At 33.8% G+C, this 19151-nt stretch overlaps 1 protein-coding gene across 1 annotated transcript in view; it reads right to left on the reverse strand.

The window, feature by feature from the left end:
* Window positions 1-19151, reverse strand: part of LOC145678830 (peroxidase-like) — a 209881-nt gene that overhangs the window by 141148 nt on the left and 49582 nt on the right. Inside the window, exons 2-5 of the mRNA XM_081749376.1 lie at window positions 16584-17002; window positions 15475-15760; window positions 8800-9008; window positions 703-876 (exon numbers count right to left, since the gene is read on the reverse strand). Coding sequence (XP_081605502.1) covers window positions 703-876; window positions 8800-9008; window positions 15475-15760; window positions 16584-16995 — 1081 coding nt within the window. The 5' untranslated portion in view covers window positions 16996-17002. The remainder of the gene's footprint in view (window positions 1-702; window positions 877-8799; window positions 9009-15474; window positions 15761-16583; window positions 17003-19151) is intronic.

Below are 19151 nucleotides of genomic sequence, written 5' to 3' on the forward strand. Positions count from 1 at the left end.
AAACAATTGTGTGATAGGCTGAAAAGGTGATTTTTTAGGTAAGAAATTTCAAAATATTTATTCTGTGTTTGAGCACCGTATCTTTGATGGGTCGTCATTTTAAAGCTTGTCCGTATTTTGGATGAAAAAATTATGGCAACCCTACCTAATGTACACTCATGTCCAAAATGATTGTCGCATATCTATAACTGTCTTCTTGTAAGAATATAATTTGATGATTATTTTGCATTGTACTTTTACTGCGGATACTGTGTGTATAATCGGGAAATGTATATTTGTGATAAATTTCACAGAAAAAGAATTATAAACACGAAAATTAGAATGAGTAACACAAAATGTTGCTAAATGGACAAGAAAGGTTTCTTTTCGTTTTATTGTTCTTATTTATTGATCTTTTGACATGAAATTTGCAACATACATGTTTTTGCCGATTATAATATAGTAACATTATAAGAAATACCTGGCGAATTCGTTATCAAATTATATTCCTACAACAACATATTTAAACACATGCGACATTAATTTTGGACATGAGCGTACTTGTATGGTTCTGGCTTCCATTCTATAAGCCTTAAAACACTTACGAATAAGCGTAGTTTGAAGTCTACAAGAAATCCTTTAAAGAATACACCTATGATTTCTACTGATAATACATATTAAAAACTATAATAATATAGAAATGAGTTAACACGATATACTTACTGATTCTGAAGACTGGAACCTGGGTAAGATCGTGATCCATGAACTGACCCCACTGCATTACAATTAGAGATTCCGTTTCGTCTGGACGGTCGAGATCTGGAATTACAGCGGCACTCACTAACCTTGCACTTGGAAGTTCACTTCCATCCGCTGCCCTCCGTGGTTCAAACAAACCTATTTAATCCACAAAAGAATATTAGCATCGAGAGATAACTACCTCAGAGAGAACCTCAAAAGAACAGATAACTCATAAGGATATCAGTTATTGCCATTAATGGCAGTAACAAAAAGAATAGACAAGAAACTGTTGAATTGAAGGTAATATATTTAAATATGCTTGACAGATGGTGGAATAGAAAATGTGATATTTTATAAAAAGATTTGAAAGCCTATAAGATTCAATAAGATTTTATTCAAAGGATTCTCAAAACAAAAATACAGAATAGCTATTAATGTATCAAGCATGTCGCTAAATAAAGTTACCTTTTCCTGCAAAATGTTTGTTATAAAGCGGTTGCGTCTTATTAAGTGGCTGATTATCTTAGCTTTTCTCCTCTGTTTCATTTCCAAAACGCTTCTGTACATCCTCCAAACTTTAACTTGTGCTGTATATAAAACTACATGAATTGACATAAAATAACGCGTACTTCCGGTTGACGTGGAAAGCTGAAGTTTGGCATGATTGTAGCTTTCCGGAACAAATCCACAGAGAAGTTGCCAAATGTCTAAAGAGGCGAAGAATAAATTCCCCATGTTATTTAAATGAGCCTTTTTTGGACCTATAATCTCATATTTTAGATAGTTGGAGTAGAAATAAAAACTTGAAATTCAGTGTCATACGTTAGCGTTATCTAATTAAATCACCAAAAATAAAAAATTCTAACTATAGAGTGGTTTTATGGAGAACTGAAAAATCTTTCCCGTGTTATTTATGTGGGGCATTATCTACACCTCAAAATGTTCAGGTACTTCCTACAGGAATAGAATGATGAGACTTAGCATGATTGTAGCCTTCCAGGACTAATCCATACGGTTGTTTTTATTATTAGTGTTTGCCAGGACAACTGAGACATCTACCACCAAAAGAATCTGAAACCGGTATCATTGTCCTAAACTTGAACGTTTGGTTATCATATTTCAAACAAGTAAATCTCCAGTTAAGCGGGTTTGTATATCTAGACTCCAAACTATGAAAACATTTACGATCACTCTACAGGTCTACCCCATTCATTTCAAAGATGTAACCTGTTTTATATAGGTTGTTAGGACGTAAACTCGAATGTGATTTATAGGAAAAATACTTTTATATATTGCAAGAGCAGTAACGTCCAAATATTCAGCACAAACCCATAGTAGTACCGAAATAAACAAAATTGAGTGTTGAGCAGAAAACTACTTTACACAAAAGTCAAACAAAGGCTCGTGATTGAATACAAAAATGCCGAGTGGTTTATGTGTTCAAATCCACTAGAATGTTAGGTTTGTTTTAAATTGTGATCCTATTTTCATCCTGAAACAGAACATTTCTTTTAATAACTCTTTGGTAACTCCTTTTCTTTCAAATTCAATTAGAACAGAACATTATACGAATTACACGTCTAAAATCCATAGATAAAAACAAAATATAAAGTATGTTCAATATTCCATTATTATCCTCTGATTTGTAATGAAAAACTATTTATAAGCATTGGTGATTTCAGAAGATTCTCACCAGGGGTCGTCGATATTTAAGGTATTAAGTACTTCTAAAACACTGGTAGTCCACATTGAATGTATACATTTGTATAAATTTGGGTTTATAGTGTATAAATTTGAGTGCCCAATATTATGACTTCATACACTGCCACACCAAATTTCTGCTTTGGAAGGAAAGGTTACGAAACAATTACTAGTATATTTAACATAATTTTGTATTATTATCTGAATCATGTTTTCCATATTTTCAATACTTTTCATTATCTTTCGGTTATTCCTTAAATTTCAAAAAAAAAAGTGGATATTAGGTTAGCGACGAGCCTTCAGCTTATACCAAAAAAAGTCACACAAAGAATACAGATAACTCATATAAAATTACTAGAAAAAATTACACAAACGTCTAAAAGAGAAGTCCAAGACCAAATTTTATTGCACAAACTATGTATGAATCAACAAGAAATCAGGAAATTTTAAAATTATTGAAATTAAATGTGAACAAAAAAGTTACGCACTTATGCAAAAATAGATTTGCTTTTGCGCTTGCTTTGTTTTCGCACTAAATCATACATTAGACACGTCATTTGATAAAGGTATTGTAACATATAAAAGACGGTGTAAGACAATATAATCTATTTTCAGTCTGTATAAATATAGCAGGGGGGGGTATTTTGCTAATTGCACTCTTTATAAACAATAGAATCGAAGACAAATGAAGCACACTAACGGTATATAGATTGAGTATTTTACGAGAAAGTTACCACACTAAAAATATATAAGTTGAGCATTTTACGATAGAGTGAAGCGATTTTTTTTATATATATATAAAAAGGCCTTGTGTCCATCTTAAACATAAATTAAACATAACTTTCTTACAAGGCTGTCTGTATTCTTTATTATAAATTAACAAGAAATGTAACAGTTTCGGAAGTATATCACTTCCTTCTTCAGACTACTATTTCAACTGAAATCATAGATAACATAACATAATTTGTTATCTATGATTTCAGTTGAAATAGTAGTCTGAAGAAGGAAGTGATATACTTCCGAAACTGTTACATTTCTCGTTAATTTATAATAATGATTCTTGATTGGTAGAGATAACAAATTATGTTATGTTATCTATGATTTCAGTTGAAATAGTAGTCTGAAGAAGGAAGTGATATACTTCCGAAACTGTTACATTTCTCGTTAATTTATAATAATGATTCTTGATTGGTAGAGATAACAAATTATGTTATGTTATCTATGATTTCAGTTGAAATAGTAGTCTGAAGAAGGAAGTGATATACTTCCGAAACTGTTACATTTCTCGTTAATTTATAATAATGATTCTTGATTGGTAGAGATAACAAATTATGTTATGTTATCTATGATTTCAGTTGAAATAGTAGTCTGAAGAAGGAAGTGATATACTTCCGAAACTGTTACATTTCTCGTTAATTTATAATAATGATTCTTGATTGGTAGAGATAACAAATTATGTTATGTTATCTATGATTTCAGTTGAAATAGTAGTCTGAAGAAGGAAGTGATATACTTCCGAAACTGTTACATTTCTCGTTAATTTATAATAATGATTCTTGATTGGTAGAGATAACAAATTATGTTATGTTATCTATGATTTCAGTTGAAATAGTAGTCTGAAGAAGGAAGTGATATACTTCCGAAACTGTTACATTTCTCGTTAATTTATAATAATGATTCTTGATTGGTAGAGATAACAAATTATGTTATGTTATCTATGATTTCAGTTGAAATAGTAGTCTGAAGAAGGAAGTGATATACTTCCGAAACTGTTACATTTCTCGTTAGTTTATAATAATGATTCTTGATTGGTAGAGATAACAAATTATGTTATGTTATCTATGATTTCAGTTGAAATAGTAGTCTGAAGAAGGAAGTGATATACTTCCGAAACTGTTACATTTCTCGTTAATTTATAATAATGATTCTTGATTGGTAGAGATAACAAATTATGTTATGTTATCTATGATTTCAGTTGAAATAGTAGTCTGAAGAAGGAAGTGATATACTTCCGAAACTGTTACATTTCTCGTTAATTTATAATAATGATTCTTGATTGGTAGAGATAACAAATTATGTTATGTTATCTATGATTTCAGTTGAAATAGTAGTCTGAAGAAGGAAGTGATATACTTCCGAAACTGTTACATTTCTCGTTAATTTATAATAATGATTCTTGATTGGTAGAGATAACAAATTATGTTATGTTATCTATGATTTCAGTTGAAATAGTAGTCTGAAGAAGGAAGTGATATACTTCCGAAACTGTTACATTTCTCGTTAATTTATAATAATGATTCTTGATTGGTAGAGATAACAAATTATGTTATGTTATCTATGATTTCAGTTGAAATAGTAGTCTGAAGAAGGAAGTGATATACTTCCGAAACTGTTACATTTCTCGTTAATTTATAATAATGATTCTTGATTGGTAGAGATAACAAATTATGTTATGTTATCTATGATTTCAGTTGAAATAGTAGTCTGAAGAAGGAAGTGATATACTTCCGAAACTGTTACATTTCTCGTTAATTTATAATAATGATTCTTGATTGGTAGAGATAACAAATTATGTTATGTTATCTATGATTTCAGTTGAAATAGTAGTCTGAAGAAGGAAGTGATATACTTCCGAAACTGTTACATTTCTCGTTAATTTATAATAATGATTCTTGATTGGTAGAGATAACAAATTATGTTATGTTATCTATGATTTCAGTTGAAATAGTAGTCTGAAGAAGGAAGTGATATACTTCCGAAACTGTTACATTTCTCGTTAATTTATAATAATGATTCTTGATTGGTAGAGATAACAAATTATGTTATGTTATCTATGATTTCAGTTGAAATAGTAGTCTGAAGAAGGAAGTGATATACTTCCGAAACTGTTACATTTCTCGTTAATTTATAATAATGATTCTTGATTGGTAGAGATAACAAATTATGTTATGTTATCTATGATTTCAGTTGAAATAGTAGTCTGAAGAAGGAAGTGATATACTTCCGAAACTGTTACATTTCTCGTTAGTTTATAATAATGATTCTTGATTGGTAGAGATAACAAATTATGTTATGTTATCTATGATTTCAGTTGAAATAGTAGTCTGAAGAAGGAAGTGATATACTTCCGAAACTGTTACATTTCTCGTTAATTTATAATAATGATTCTTGATTGGTAGAGATAACAAATTATGTTATGTTATCTATGATTTCAGTTGAAATAGTAGTCTGAAGAAGGAAGTGATATACTTCCGAAACTGTTACATTTCTCGTTAATTTATAATAATGATTCTTGATTGGTAGAGATAACAAATTATGTTATGTTATCTATGATTTCAGTTGAAATAGTAGTCTGAAGAAGGAAGTGATATACTTCCGAAACTGTTACATTTCTCGTTAATTTATAATAATGATTCTTGATTGGTAGAGATAACAAATTATGTTATGTTATCTATGATTTCAGTTGAAATAGTAGTCTGAAGAAGGAAGTGATATACTTCCGAAACTGTTACATTTCTCGTTAATTTATAATAATGATTCTTGATTGGTAGAGATAACAAATTATGTTATGTTATCTATGATTTCAGTTGAAATAGTAGTCTGAAGAAGGAAGTGATATACTTCCGAAACTGTTACATTTCTCGTTAATTTATAATAATGATTCTTGATTGGTAGAGATAACAAATTATGTTATGTTATCTATGATTTCAGTTGAAATAGTAGTCTGAAGAAGGAAGTGATATACTTCCGAAACTGTTACATTTCTCGTGAATTTATAATAATGATTCTTGATTGGTAGAGATAACAAATTATGTTATGTTATCTATGATTTCAGTTGAAATAGTAGTCTGAAGAAGGAAGTGATATACTTCCGAAACTGTTACATTTCTCGTTAATTTATAATAATGATTCTTGATTGGTAGAGATAACAAATTATGTTATGTTATCTATGATTTCAGTTGAAATAGTAGTCTGAAGAAGGAAGTGATATACTTCCGAAACTGTTACATTTCTCGTTAATTTATAATAATGATTCTTGATTGGTAGAGATAACAAATTATGTTATGTTATCTATGATTTCAGTTGAAATAGTAGTCTGAAGAAGGAAGTGATATACTTCCGAAACTGTTACATTTCTCGTTAATTTATAATAATGATTCTTGATTGGTAGAGATAACAAATTATGTTATGTTATCTATGATTTCAGTTGAAATAGTAGTCTGAAGAAGGAAGTGATATACTTCCGAAACTGTTACATTTCTCGTTAATTTATAATAATGATTCTTGATTGGTAGAGATAACAAATTATGTTATGTTATCTATGATTTCAGTTGAAATAGTAGTCTGAAGAAGGAAGTGATATACTTCCGAAACTGTTACATTTCTCGTTAATTTATAATAATGATTCTTGATTGGTAGAGATAACAAATTATGTTATGTTATCTATGATTTCAGTTGAAATAGTAGTCTGAAGAAGGAAGTGATATACTTCCGAAACTGTTACATTTCTCGTTAGTTTATAATAATGATTCTTGATTGGTAGAGATAACAAATTATGTTATGTTATCTATGATTTCAGTTGAAATAGTAGTCTGAAGAAGGAAGTGATATACTTCCGAAACTGTTACATTTCTCGTTAATTTATAATAATGATTCTTGATTGGTAGAGATAACAAATTATGTTATGTTATCTATGATTTCAGTTGAAATAGTAGTCTGAAGAAGGAAGTGATATACTTCCGAAACTGTTACATTTCTCGTTAATTTATAATAATGATTCTTGATTGGTAGAGATAACAAATTATGTTATGTTATCTATGATTTCAGTTGAAATAGTAGTCTGAAGAAGGAAGTGATATACTTCCGAAACTGTTACATTTCTCGTTAATTTATAATAATGATTCTTGATTGGTAGAGATAACAAATTATGTTATGTTATCTATGATTTCAGTTGAAATAGTAGTCTGAAGAAGGAAGTGATATACTTCCGAAACTGTTACATTTCTCGTTAATTTATAATAATGATTCTTGATTGGTAGAGATAACAAATTATGTTATGTTATCTATGATTTCAGTTGAAATAGTAGTCTGAAGAAGGAAGTGATATACTTCCGAAACTGTTACATTTCTCGTTAATTTATAATAATGATTCTCGATTGGTAGAGATAACAAATTATGTTATGTTATCTATGATTTCAGTTGAAATAGTAGTCTGAAGAAGGAAGTGATATACTTCCGAAACTGTTACATTTCTCGTTAATTTATAATAATGATTCTTGATTGGTAGAGATAACAAATTATGTTATGTTATCTATGATTTCAGTTGAAATAGTAGTCTGAAGAAGGAAGTGATATACTTCCGAAACTGTTACATTTCTCGTTAATTTATAATAATGATTCTTGATTGGTAGAGATAACAAATTATGTTATGTTATCTATGATTTCAGTTGAAATAGTAGTCTGAAGAAGGAAGTGATATACTTCCGAAACTGTTACATTTCTCGTTAATTTATAATAATGATTCTTGATTGGTAGAGATAACAAATTATGTTATGTTATCTATGATTTCAGTTGAAATAGTAGTCTGAAGAAGGAAGTGATATACTTCCGAAACTGTTACATTTCTCGTTAATTTATAATAATGATTCTTGATTGGTAGAGATAACAAATTATGTTATGTTATCTATGATTTCAGTTGAAATAGTAGTCTGAAGAAGGAAGTGATATACTTCCGAAACTGTTACATTTCTCGTTAATTTATAATAATGATTCTTGATTGGTAGAGATAACAAATTATGTTATGTTATCTATGATTTCAGTTGAAATAGTAGTCTGAAGAAGGAAGTGATATACTTCCGAAACTGTTACATTTCTCGTTAATTTATAATAATGATTCTTGATTGGTAGAGATAACAAATTATGTTATGTTATCTATGATTTCAGTTGAAATAGTAGTCTGAAGAAGGAAGTGATATACTTCCGAAACTGTTACATTTCTCGTTAATTTATAATAATGATTCTTGATTGGTAGAGATAACAAATTATGTTATGTTATCTATGATTTCAGTTGAAATAGTAGTCTGAAGAAGGAAGTGATATACTTTCGAAACTGTTACATTTCTCGTTAATTTATAATAATGATTCTTGATTGGTAGAGATAACAAATTATGTTATGTTATCTATGATTTCAGTTGAAATAGTAGTCTGAAGAAGGAAGTGATATACTTTCGAAACTGTTACATTTCTCGTTAATTTATAATAAAGAATACAGACAGCCTTGTAAGAAAGTTATGTTTAATTTATGAAGCGATTTCTTGTATTACAATAGAGCAAAGTCATCTAGTATAGCACGAACGAAACAAAACTAGGTCTACTCACCGTCTGCGTATTGAGCAGGTAATAATCTTTGTAGAGGCGTTCGTGAGCGGCCCCATTGTGGATGTCTGAGATTGTTACACGACCCATCATGGCTTCTATATAAGGTTGATGAACAAACAGGGTCACTTGGACACATACCATCTCCTATTGTTCCTCTTAAACTTTGTTGCTGAAGAATTGTAGCACTATTCGCTGATGTCAAGTGAAACCTGTAAATTTAGAAGTTTCATTAGATTTTTTAAATGATTTTCCTTGCCAATAATGATACATTATTTTAACTATGCATATTCGTTTGACTAGTGCACGGATGATAAAGGGGTACAAAATTAAAATAAGGGTAATTGGTTGTTTAATTTGTTGATAGTTTTATACTATATCAATAAGAGTCAGATAAGTAACACAAAGAGGGAGGGATGAAAGTGATGTTCAAAAGTATATTATGAGAAAATAAATTTTTAAACAAAAAGTACGTAAATCTCATCCCAAGAAGATGCAGGGTGGATGAAGTCAAATACAGTTCTTTTAGCATAGTATGCAAGTAGATGATTTGTTGGAATGCGATGGATAAATGTGTGAAGCTGGTGGTACAGGTCTCGATTATATTTGTCAGTGATAATATTGCGTTCGTATATGACGAAGATTGTGATCCAATGCTGAGTAGACATTACCAGTTAAATCTGGAATATTGTGGAAGACTCCATGGCATTGTCGATTGGGTTTGTGACGCACTAGAGGTGGTGATAGAGAATAGTAGAAGAGTAGGAATTTGAATATGTCGGTAAATCTTCTGGGTTAGTATATCAAGACCAAGAGTATATGCCAGTGCAAATCTCCTGTGGTGAACTTAGTCATGCCAGATGATCATAAGTGATGGCTGGAGTACGAATTCTTTAAGCGATAATACTCAGTATATGACGCATATTACCCTTCAATTAACAAAGATAAGTTTCCGGATAAGCTGCTTATTAATGTACTTCTAGACATTTCACATATAACAGGCATAGGATAGTCTAACTCAGCTAAATGAGTCAAGTCTAAAAGTTCCTGGATTTTGCATAAGGTATCGTTTTTCTATTCAAGACCAAAGAATGTTATTTGCATCTCTGCAGATTGAATCTCGGTTTCCACTTGTGGTACTAGTTTATGAACCTATATAAAATAATTGTAAGAGTCCATTAATGTGTGCAACTAAAGATCGCAATGCAAAACAAACAGTATTATCGGTCAATTGGACATTATGATGATGGTTGAGACAGAAACGTAGAGAATGGGAAAGAGGATAAGATAGAAATGTGGGATCTGCTGTGCATAGGTCTAGTTGTAGTGATACGTCGAGGCTATAGTTTGTTAATCTGAAAGAAGTCAGTGTTGATGGAGCAAAATCCACAACAATATGCACAAGTGAGGGGACAAGGCATTTACCTTTGAGTCAACCTTCGGACTGCATTGAATCAAATGCTTGCTCGATATCAAGGGATATCTAAACTGAGTAGTGTGTCCATAGTATGGTGAAGCTGACAATCAAAAACTAGGGTTGAATTTGAGTACAATCTCCTTGTAAGATTTGTTTAAAGGACGAGTGAGCAATAGGGAAATGTGAGAAATAAAGATATTCTCAACATAACAAAACAATTGCATATTTTGTAGCAGTTATTAGAACATAATGTTCATCCACAAGGAAAATTCGCGGTCCTCTTTTTGTAATACCCAAAAACATATTAGAATTGATCTTATAGCTTTTACAAGAGACAAACTATACACAGTTTTTGAGCTAAGTTGTAGTGCTTGATCATAGCTGAATTGGCAATTCAGAAGACGAAATTGGTGCTTACGATTTTTTTTCAAAATTACTTAAGAATTTACGGAAACGATGAAGTAGTTGGTGAATCACGACATAAACTAGATCTTAATCAATGACTGGTTCGCCTAGAAACAGTACGATCTACAAGTTGTAACTTTACGTCAGTTAAGTTGTTTATAAATCTCAATACGGCAATTTCTGGTGAAAGTAACGGTACTAACAGGCTGACGATCGGTGCTGTAGGCTATGCTAGTAGCAATAAGTTTTGCAAAAGTTATACATGATCTTACATGGTGATGAATCGGTGTGACATATTCTGTAGGGAGGAATAGAAAGAAGAAATGTACATAATCACTGATGGTGAGTCAAAAAATCTTCTCCGTGGTTGAGAGCCAGAGACTGTTGGAAATAATGACATCACATGGTATGTTGACACTGTTCGAAGTGTAGAATGTGATAGAAGCAGCAATTAAATGCGCTGTGGAGTAAATTACATCGTCGTAAATTTTGAGTTACTGTACATTTATTGAACAAATTGAACAGATTCACAGATACAGATTAATTCTGCCATTTTGTACAGGGAAATGTTAAGAAGCAGAAAAAAAGAAAAAGCGTAAAAGAAAAATAAATATCAACAAAAATAACACGAATAGTGTCAACAACGAATGCAGAAGTTATATTATTTGGCCAGCATGCGTTCAATCGCTCTGTCAAACACCGGGTAACTCGAAAAATGTTCATATCAGTTGTTAGATGATTTTAGTATTTCCGTATCCTGTGAAAATGAAATGAAATATTTGAGTTTTACGTCCCACAGTTATGCTGGTGAGGCTAAAGGAGACGATGAAGATGAGAAATGAATGAAATGGTGGAATGAAGAAAGCGGAAGGAAACGGGAGAACCCCTAGAAAACCCACGAGCACGGTGCTTGTCCATCACAAAGTCCACACGGCGCGAGCTGGGATCGAACCAGGGACCCCAAGCACAGGAGGTGAACGCTCTCTCACTGAGCCACCGCGCCTCCTTCGGTATTCTGACAAAAAGAGAGCTCTGTATAAGGCACGGAAAAGGAACTAGGTGGATATTCCGGGTTTTGCGGGAAAGGACACGTAAGGATAGTTCTTGAAATAGGGTCTCCGATCTTAAGTTCTCATTACCTTCCTTATGAAGAAATTTCAGGTCAGGGTTATTTCTGCGTACTTCCTGAGTCTGGCTATTAAAATGTCGCAAGTACTATTTCCTCTTTAGCTAATATTCGAAGAGCGCGAACACGAAAGCGTACTATTGCAGTAGAGAAATTAAGAATAGAATCAAGTTTAGAGAGATGTGTAGGTGCGATTAGCATACACGCCTTTGGCATGGGAGACCCGGTTTCGATTCCCGGTGGGAGCTCATGTGTTTCGGATTCCACGTAGGTCCCATCTCATATATCCTCGCTGCTGAAAGCGACGTTAAACTCACAATGTACATCAACAAGTTTTGTATACATTTTGAAAAAAAAAAGACATGTCTTTGGTAGGGTGGTAAGCACTCACCTTAATTATCAGGTTAACTAGTGATTTCATGTTGTTGCTTAACAATCTGTTCAACTTCGGACTAGTGATGATTTCAGATTATTTATTCAGATTGTGATTTGAGATTATTTAGATGAGGGAAAATTTCAATGCACAGGAGATTAAAGTAGTGCTGCGAAAGTACTGATAACCCTTATTGAGCACGGATCCCGGTTGGAGCTCAAGTGCTTCTAATCCCACGATAAAACCGTAGGTCCACGTCTCATATGGCCTTGGTGTTGAAAGCGACACTAAACTTCAAATGAACCAAACAGCGGCTTTATTGAACACATTCGAAGGTTTGTCCTGGATGGAGTGGGAATTTCGTAGTTACAATGGAATGGCGCTAAGCCATCCCCTGAATTCATCAGTGTTTCTGGAGTATCATATCGTGCCTATTAGAAATTGATATGTATATAGAAACATCATTTACAGGAGGACGCGCTTGTGTTGAAAGACTAGCTCTTTAGGCCTGCTATACTCTAGGACAGTAATTCTCAAATTTTTCGGTAACGCGGACCCCCTGTTCATTCGGAAAGTGATCTGCGGACCCCCTTGCAACGCTCTCTGAAATTACACATGGTATTAAAAATACACTAATTAAAATTACCACTGACAAGAAAAAGATCAAGAAAAATAATGCAATAAGTAATTTATTCTATACATACATGATTGTTTCCTAGTGAACGAAATTTCAATTGAAAATACAGTAACTTTCAAGACTGACAACAATCAATGTCTCTCTCTCTCTCTCTCTCTCTCTCTCTCTCTCTCTCTCTCTCTGTGTGTGTGTGTGTGTGTGTTTTTTTTCTTTTTTTTTAAGTAATCCACTTAATAAAAACTGTTCTAAAATGTGGGGTCACTAAGGTGAGAAATTAAATTATTTCTGTTTTTCCGTATTTGCATCTGTAATAAGTTTCGTAACCATCAGTCTTAGATCCTATTCCACATTAAGACGATTTCGCTTTAAGGTTTTAATACTGCAAAGAGCAGAAAAGGTCTATTCACATAAGTAATTGGTAGGGAAAGGCATCAAATGTTGCAATGAATTTTTAGATAACTCTTCATACTCACAGGCAGAAATTTAGTAAAGTAATAAAACATTAAATTTACAAACGTAGGTACAACTGTGAGTTCCATTTTATTACAACACATTTCAATTTTTTAGGCATCGCGGATCCCCTGGCTAGGTCCCGCGGACCCCCAGGGGTCCATGAACCCACTTTGAGAACCACTGCTCTAGGAGATAAGTCCTAGGAAATATCTTAGGATTTATGTAAGGAAAATTGTTACGATATATCTCGTAGCTGGGAAATCCTACCCCTTTTGTGCCATACACATAAGTACACTGCATAACTAAGTAACTCACTCTATGGCCTATGGAATCCGGAGGTTCAATGCCGCGTTCACAAAAGCTCTCCACTGACTTCTATCCTTAGCTGACTGCATCCATTTTCTACTTTGTATTCCAGTCTCTGCGAGATCCATCTTAATATTGTCCTCCCATCTGGGCCTAGGTCTTCCTAATGGTCGTTTTCCGATTGGTCTTCCAGTCAAGACTTTGAAAGCGTTTCTACTTTCTTCCATTCTAGCTACATGACCCGCCCACCTAAGCCTCCTAGACTTGACAACCCTAACAATGTTGGATAAACCATATAACTTATGGTAATTATATTAAGTACACTGCATATCCTAGTGATATTGATAACAGGCGCTATATTATTAAATTGCACACTTCTAAAAAAAAATCATAAAAATCAGAAGATTAATTAGTTAAACATATTCATTAGTCCCTGCACCACTCCTCATTTTGTCGACTATTTTTGCTCTTTCACCGCTGACGGGGAGAAAACAAATTTATTTTCACTTACTCTCATCTAATGTGGCTAAAATTGAAATCTTACGAATTTTTTGTTCCGAAATAGAAGGTGCTGTAAACACGAAAAATCTCATAGGATCGTTCAGAACATAGGAAATGACATGCGATCTGATGGCATATACGTCGAGATTTTAACTCTAGGAAAAATCGTAAGAGATTTCCTAGGATCTAGCCTTATTGGTGTTAAGGTGCAGTATACTTGCAGAGTCTGTCGTAGCGATTGTCAACTGTTACTTTATAGAAGTTTCATACATATCCTATTACGGAATCATCAATTGCTAATGTCTTTTGTTCAATTGGCAGATCTAAATCACTGTTCTTTAGCACTTCAGCTATCATAGAACTGTATAAAGAAATGAAAGGTCAACTTTCTGGGGCTTATTCTGTTCCAGTCTTCGCAAAATTTTGCAGGCCGAAACTCAACGGGAAGCTTGGATAGACAATAGGTAAGTGCTATCCTGATTATCGCAAACTAAAATGCACACTGGGCATTGCGTTGACACAGATTCATACGGAATGGAACCCATAGTAGCCATGAAATGTGTTTCAACCTTGATATTCCATCAGCGAATAGTGCGACAAAACTATTTTCGTAACTACCTTCTCTTACTTTTACGAGTAGCTGTATATAAATTTTGATAACCTTCAATTCCTTTGTTATTTTTCTCAAACTCATTAGGTTTCGGTTTGCTGCACTTAAACCTTTGACCCAAGTGACCAGTGCCGTGCTCGATGCACTTACCTCTGGTGCGTGAGGTCCCTGGTTCGATCCCCGTAGCTAACTCTGATGGACAACATTGTGTCCATGAGTTTTCGAGGGTATTCCTTTTACCTCCCACACTCTCATTCCATCAAATTATTCATTATCATGCACTTGCCGTAATCACTCATCTCTCTTAGTCTAAGGGGCATAATCTTGGACATTAAACTGAAAGATTTCATTTGTTTTTTTCTCGAGTGTAGTACCGGAAAGAAGCCATTTTTACGGTTACAGGTAATATTCAATGAAATTACGATAGTCTACAACGTCTCTTCGTGGTTAGAGACAACGTCTGTTATTTCTGTAAGCATAGTATCTCTTCATGGCTGGTGCTGGCACAAAGCCCAGATCAACACCAGTAATAACTCGGATCACGTTTTTATTAATAGGCCCTCCTCTCGCAGATAGTTCTGTTCAGGTATAAAAGCATAAATTCTAATTAATTAATCAGTCAAATATCATATGGTGAATACATACCTTGGTTATACTGGGATGCTGTCAAATAAACATATTCGATAACGGTTCTGATAAACACAAAATCAATACCAGTTTTACGCAGTTACGGAACAAATCATTTCTCCATAATAATATAGGTTTTTGTTTAACACAATATCTGATAATGATTAAACCTAATTGTTAATATTTCAAGAATTAGATCCAAACTCTACTGGTCATTACTTACTGGTCTGCGAGATGCAATGATGCCTGGACAACCACCAGTGACTGTCGACTGAGGTCAATAGTTCCGGGAGTTGTTTTAAAGAACAGAAGATGTCCAAAAGCTGGTGTTTGAGGTTGGACAGTGACTCCTGACTGCACTAAGCCTACTTCCAATTTGGTCACTTGCTTCAAAACTTCTTGACCATACGAAATAGCCTCGTTCAGAGCGGCAGTGTCCAAAACGGGTTCTTCTTTCACCACTACATGAACCTCAGGCGGTGGTTCGTAATAGACCAGTGTAGGATCATCTAGTTGAAAGTAAAAAGAAAATTTAGTTTAAGGAAAATGCATATATTGAATATATTCATATATTTTATATATTCTTAATCACTGGCTTCGTTAACTTTTAAATATTAGGTGGGATAGGCTACATTTCATACACTCAAATTAAGTTTTGATGAGTAACTCATCGAAAATCAGGTACACAGAATTTCATCAAAGGGTGAGTTAAATCAGTAAATATAGTAAATATTTATCTTTCCATAATGTCTCGCTCAATGGGGAATTTAAATCAAAAAACCCTTCTTGAGTACGCTACTGATGATTCTTACACACCCACTTGGTCTTCTATCCTAGTAATCTTGGGGCTGTTAGTGATGTGCATGGGGAGAGGTTCCACCAAGAGTTGTTAACCATAGAATCGTTATAAGGACAGAATAAACTCCAGGATGCTGACGTACTATTGCTGGAACATGAAAAGGGACCTTCGTAACGCAATATCGCGCAGAATGTCAACAAAGAGCACATATTAGATGAGTATATATAATATAAATAATACGCTACACTGCAATGCAATACGGACTTTACGTTATGGATTGAAATGTGTATTACTCAAAAACTGAGCCCAATACGAAGAAACCGAAAACAAATTCGAAATATAAGGAACATATTTTAATTCTCTTGTAACAAACACAAAGTTCAAATTTCTTCCCTAATATAATTAAAACATTTCTCAATACACAACCCTATATTTTTGAACTAGAATAATCTCAATCTTTAATAGTTGCAGTCATAAATGCTTTCAAATTCATGTTCATCAAAATTATTCACTAATATATATATACTACAAACCTGTCTTGAGATTCGTGCAGCATACTCCAGAAAATCCAGAGAGTGTGGAGCACACTGACTTTGTCAAAGTTGTTACATCGTAGAACAAAAATTCACAATTGTCCAAAGGTACACAATATCCAGGAGAACCCAAAATATCGAAACAATCTGCCCGCAATAGTGATGTTCGACCTGCTGCTTTGTTGGCGGTGGGCGCCATTGCTGATGGCGTTGGCTGGATTAGATTTTGTTGTGGGCCAACGGAATTAGAGAATACTGAGGTCGATGACTGAGCATATGGTGTATGGTGATTGCGGAAGAAGAAGTGCGATTGTCTTTTGTCTCGTATAACGGTGACATTCTTCATATAATTCTTCTCAGAGGAAGTTGCTATCGTGACAGAGAGTATACCAATCCAAAATGGCGTCCACATGGCTATCCTATAAGGAAGACAAGAGAAAATTTTTTAAATATAACACATTGAAGATTAAAGACACTAACATTTATTTTTTTATTTTTTTTGCATACATTTTTTAAACATAGTTGTAGAAAAAAGGGTCGCTGTATAGATGTGAACTCTAACAAACAAACGAAGAATAAAACCCTAAAAAAATATATTGGTATAGGAAATATAAGAAAAGAACTTGTAGACTTACATCAAATAGTTGTGTTCGTTAGGCCAAAGGAGCTGAATGATTAATGAAAGCAAATGTATTTGAAAAAATTGCTAAAATAAAAATGTGAGGCGAAACAAGATAACTTCAAGGAAACCCGCGGACACAATGTTGTCAGTCAAAAATTCGATTGTCTGGAATCAATCCAGCAACCCTTTGGATTGGAAGTGAGTAATCTAGCACTGCGCCAGTGTCGGCCAATCTATTAGGAATGTAATAGAAGATATGAACGAGTAGAAGGGGGAAAAAAGGAGAAAGGAAAGAAAAATTTCAGTCAGTGTGGTCATACAATAGACAAGTTGCGCTAGGGAATTTAACGTGGAATGCGACTTGCAGGGCGTAATATTCCAAAATTTCGAGTTTTGTTATAAAAGTCGATGCCACCACTGGTCCAAGCTCTATGGCTTTGTTGGAGGCACGGTGGCTCAGTGGTAGAGCGATTACCACTAGTGCGTGGGGTCTGTGGTTCCATCTCCGGCCAAGTAAGTTTGTGGTAGACAACACCGTGTCCGTTTGTTTTCTCAGGGTACTTCACTTCTCTCTCAGATTCTCATTCCACCAATTCTTCCATCATCATTCACTTACCATAGTCACCTGTCTCCCTTAGCCTAAAAGACATAATCATGGTATGTTAAAATGAAAGATTTCAGTTCGTTTCATTTCTATGGCTGTGTCGAAAACAGGATAAAGAAAAGACTTTGATGGGGTATCGGAGTTTATAATACACGCACCAATAGATTTAGCTTGTAGATTACTTTTAGTGTAGTATTTTGACGGTGTGGTTTCTACTTAAGCTTTGAATGAAATATTATCCTTAAATGTTTAATGCTTGAGTTTCCATTACACTGGTCAACAGTGAAAATGCTTCGGAAACTCTACCAATAACCAATAAAAGTAACCAATTCTTACTAATTTTAGGGTACTGATAACGAATATATAAAATTGGTTCGGGTTTCAAAGAAATACTTTATCACCACATGTGTTTCGGAACGCAAATCAAGAGTTCCTGGCAACATAAGCTGTCTGTTTATTTCAATAAACTTCCATTGTTTGAAGGTTAGCTTTATTGCTATCCTTATCCCTAGTACTTCATCGCTGATAGAAACATCAACCACTTCACGGTTTAGTTTGTATTGAAGAGTTCGGCAGAGAAAACGTGTTGTGTAAGCTTGTCTTGTAGTTAGAATTTACCATCCCGGACGTGGTCGTGGTGAGATATTGGGTGAGTGTGCGTATTATTATGTTTTCCTCGTTCTATGACTGTACTGAGCAGAGTGCAGAGCAAATTGTTATGTTTTTAAAGGAATGGCATTTGCCAATCAAGAAACAAATTTCACGCTAACTATAAAGAACGTCTACCACAAATTGTATGTTCGTAGTAGAATTCCCGGACGTTGTCGTGATGAGATACTGGGTTAAAGTATGGTGTTATTTATTTCTTTTATTGTTATATAACTGTATTGACCAGAAAATTGTCGCATAAATGTGTTAACAATGCGGACAATTTTTGTTACGTTTGCGGCGAAGTGACATTTGCCAACCAAAAAAGGAAATTTCACGCACGCCTATCATAAAGAAATTCTATCACTTGTACTTTGGCTGTAAAGTGGGGGATATGGACAAGAAGGGGGCATCACATATATATGTTGTAATACTTGTTCTACGAACTTGCGGGACTGGCTACATGGGAAAAGGCCAGACATGCCGTTTGCAGTTCCAATGCAATGGAGAAAACCGACAGATCATATTTCAAACTGCTATTTCTACATGGTTCCTCCAATTACGGTCTATACAGAAAGAAAAGGGGTACCATTACTTGTCGTAATATCCCTTCAGCTATTCGTCCTGTGACACATTCTGAAGAACCAAAGGTTCCACAACCTCCCGTATCTTACTTCACTGTTTCATCCCACGA

Source organism: Thermobia domestica, chromosome 2 (assembly GCF_964235325.1).
Source record: "Thermobia domestica chromosome 2, izTheDome1.hap1.1, whole genome shotgun sequence".
In the NCBI taxonomy this organism is placed as follows: Eukaryota; Metazoa; Arthropoda; class Insecta; order Zygentoma; family Lepismatidae; genus Thermobia; species Thermobia domestica.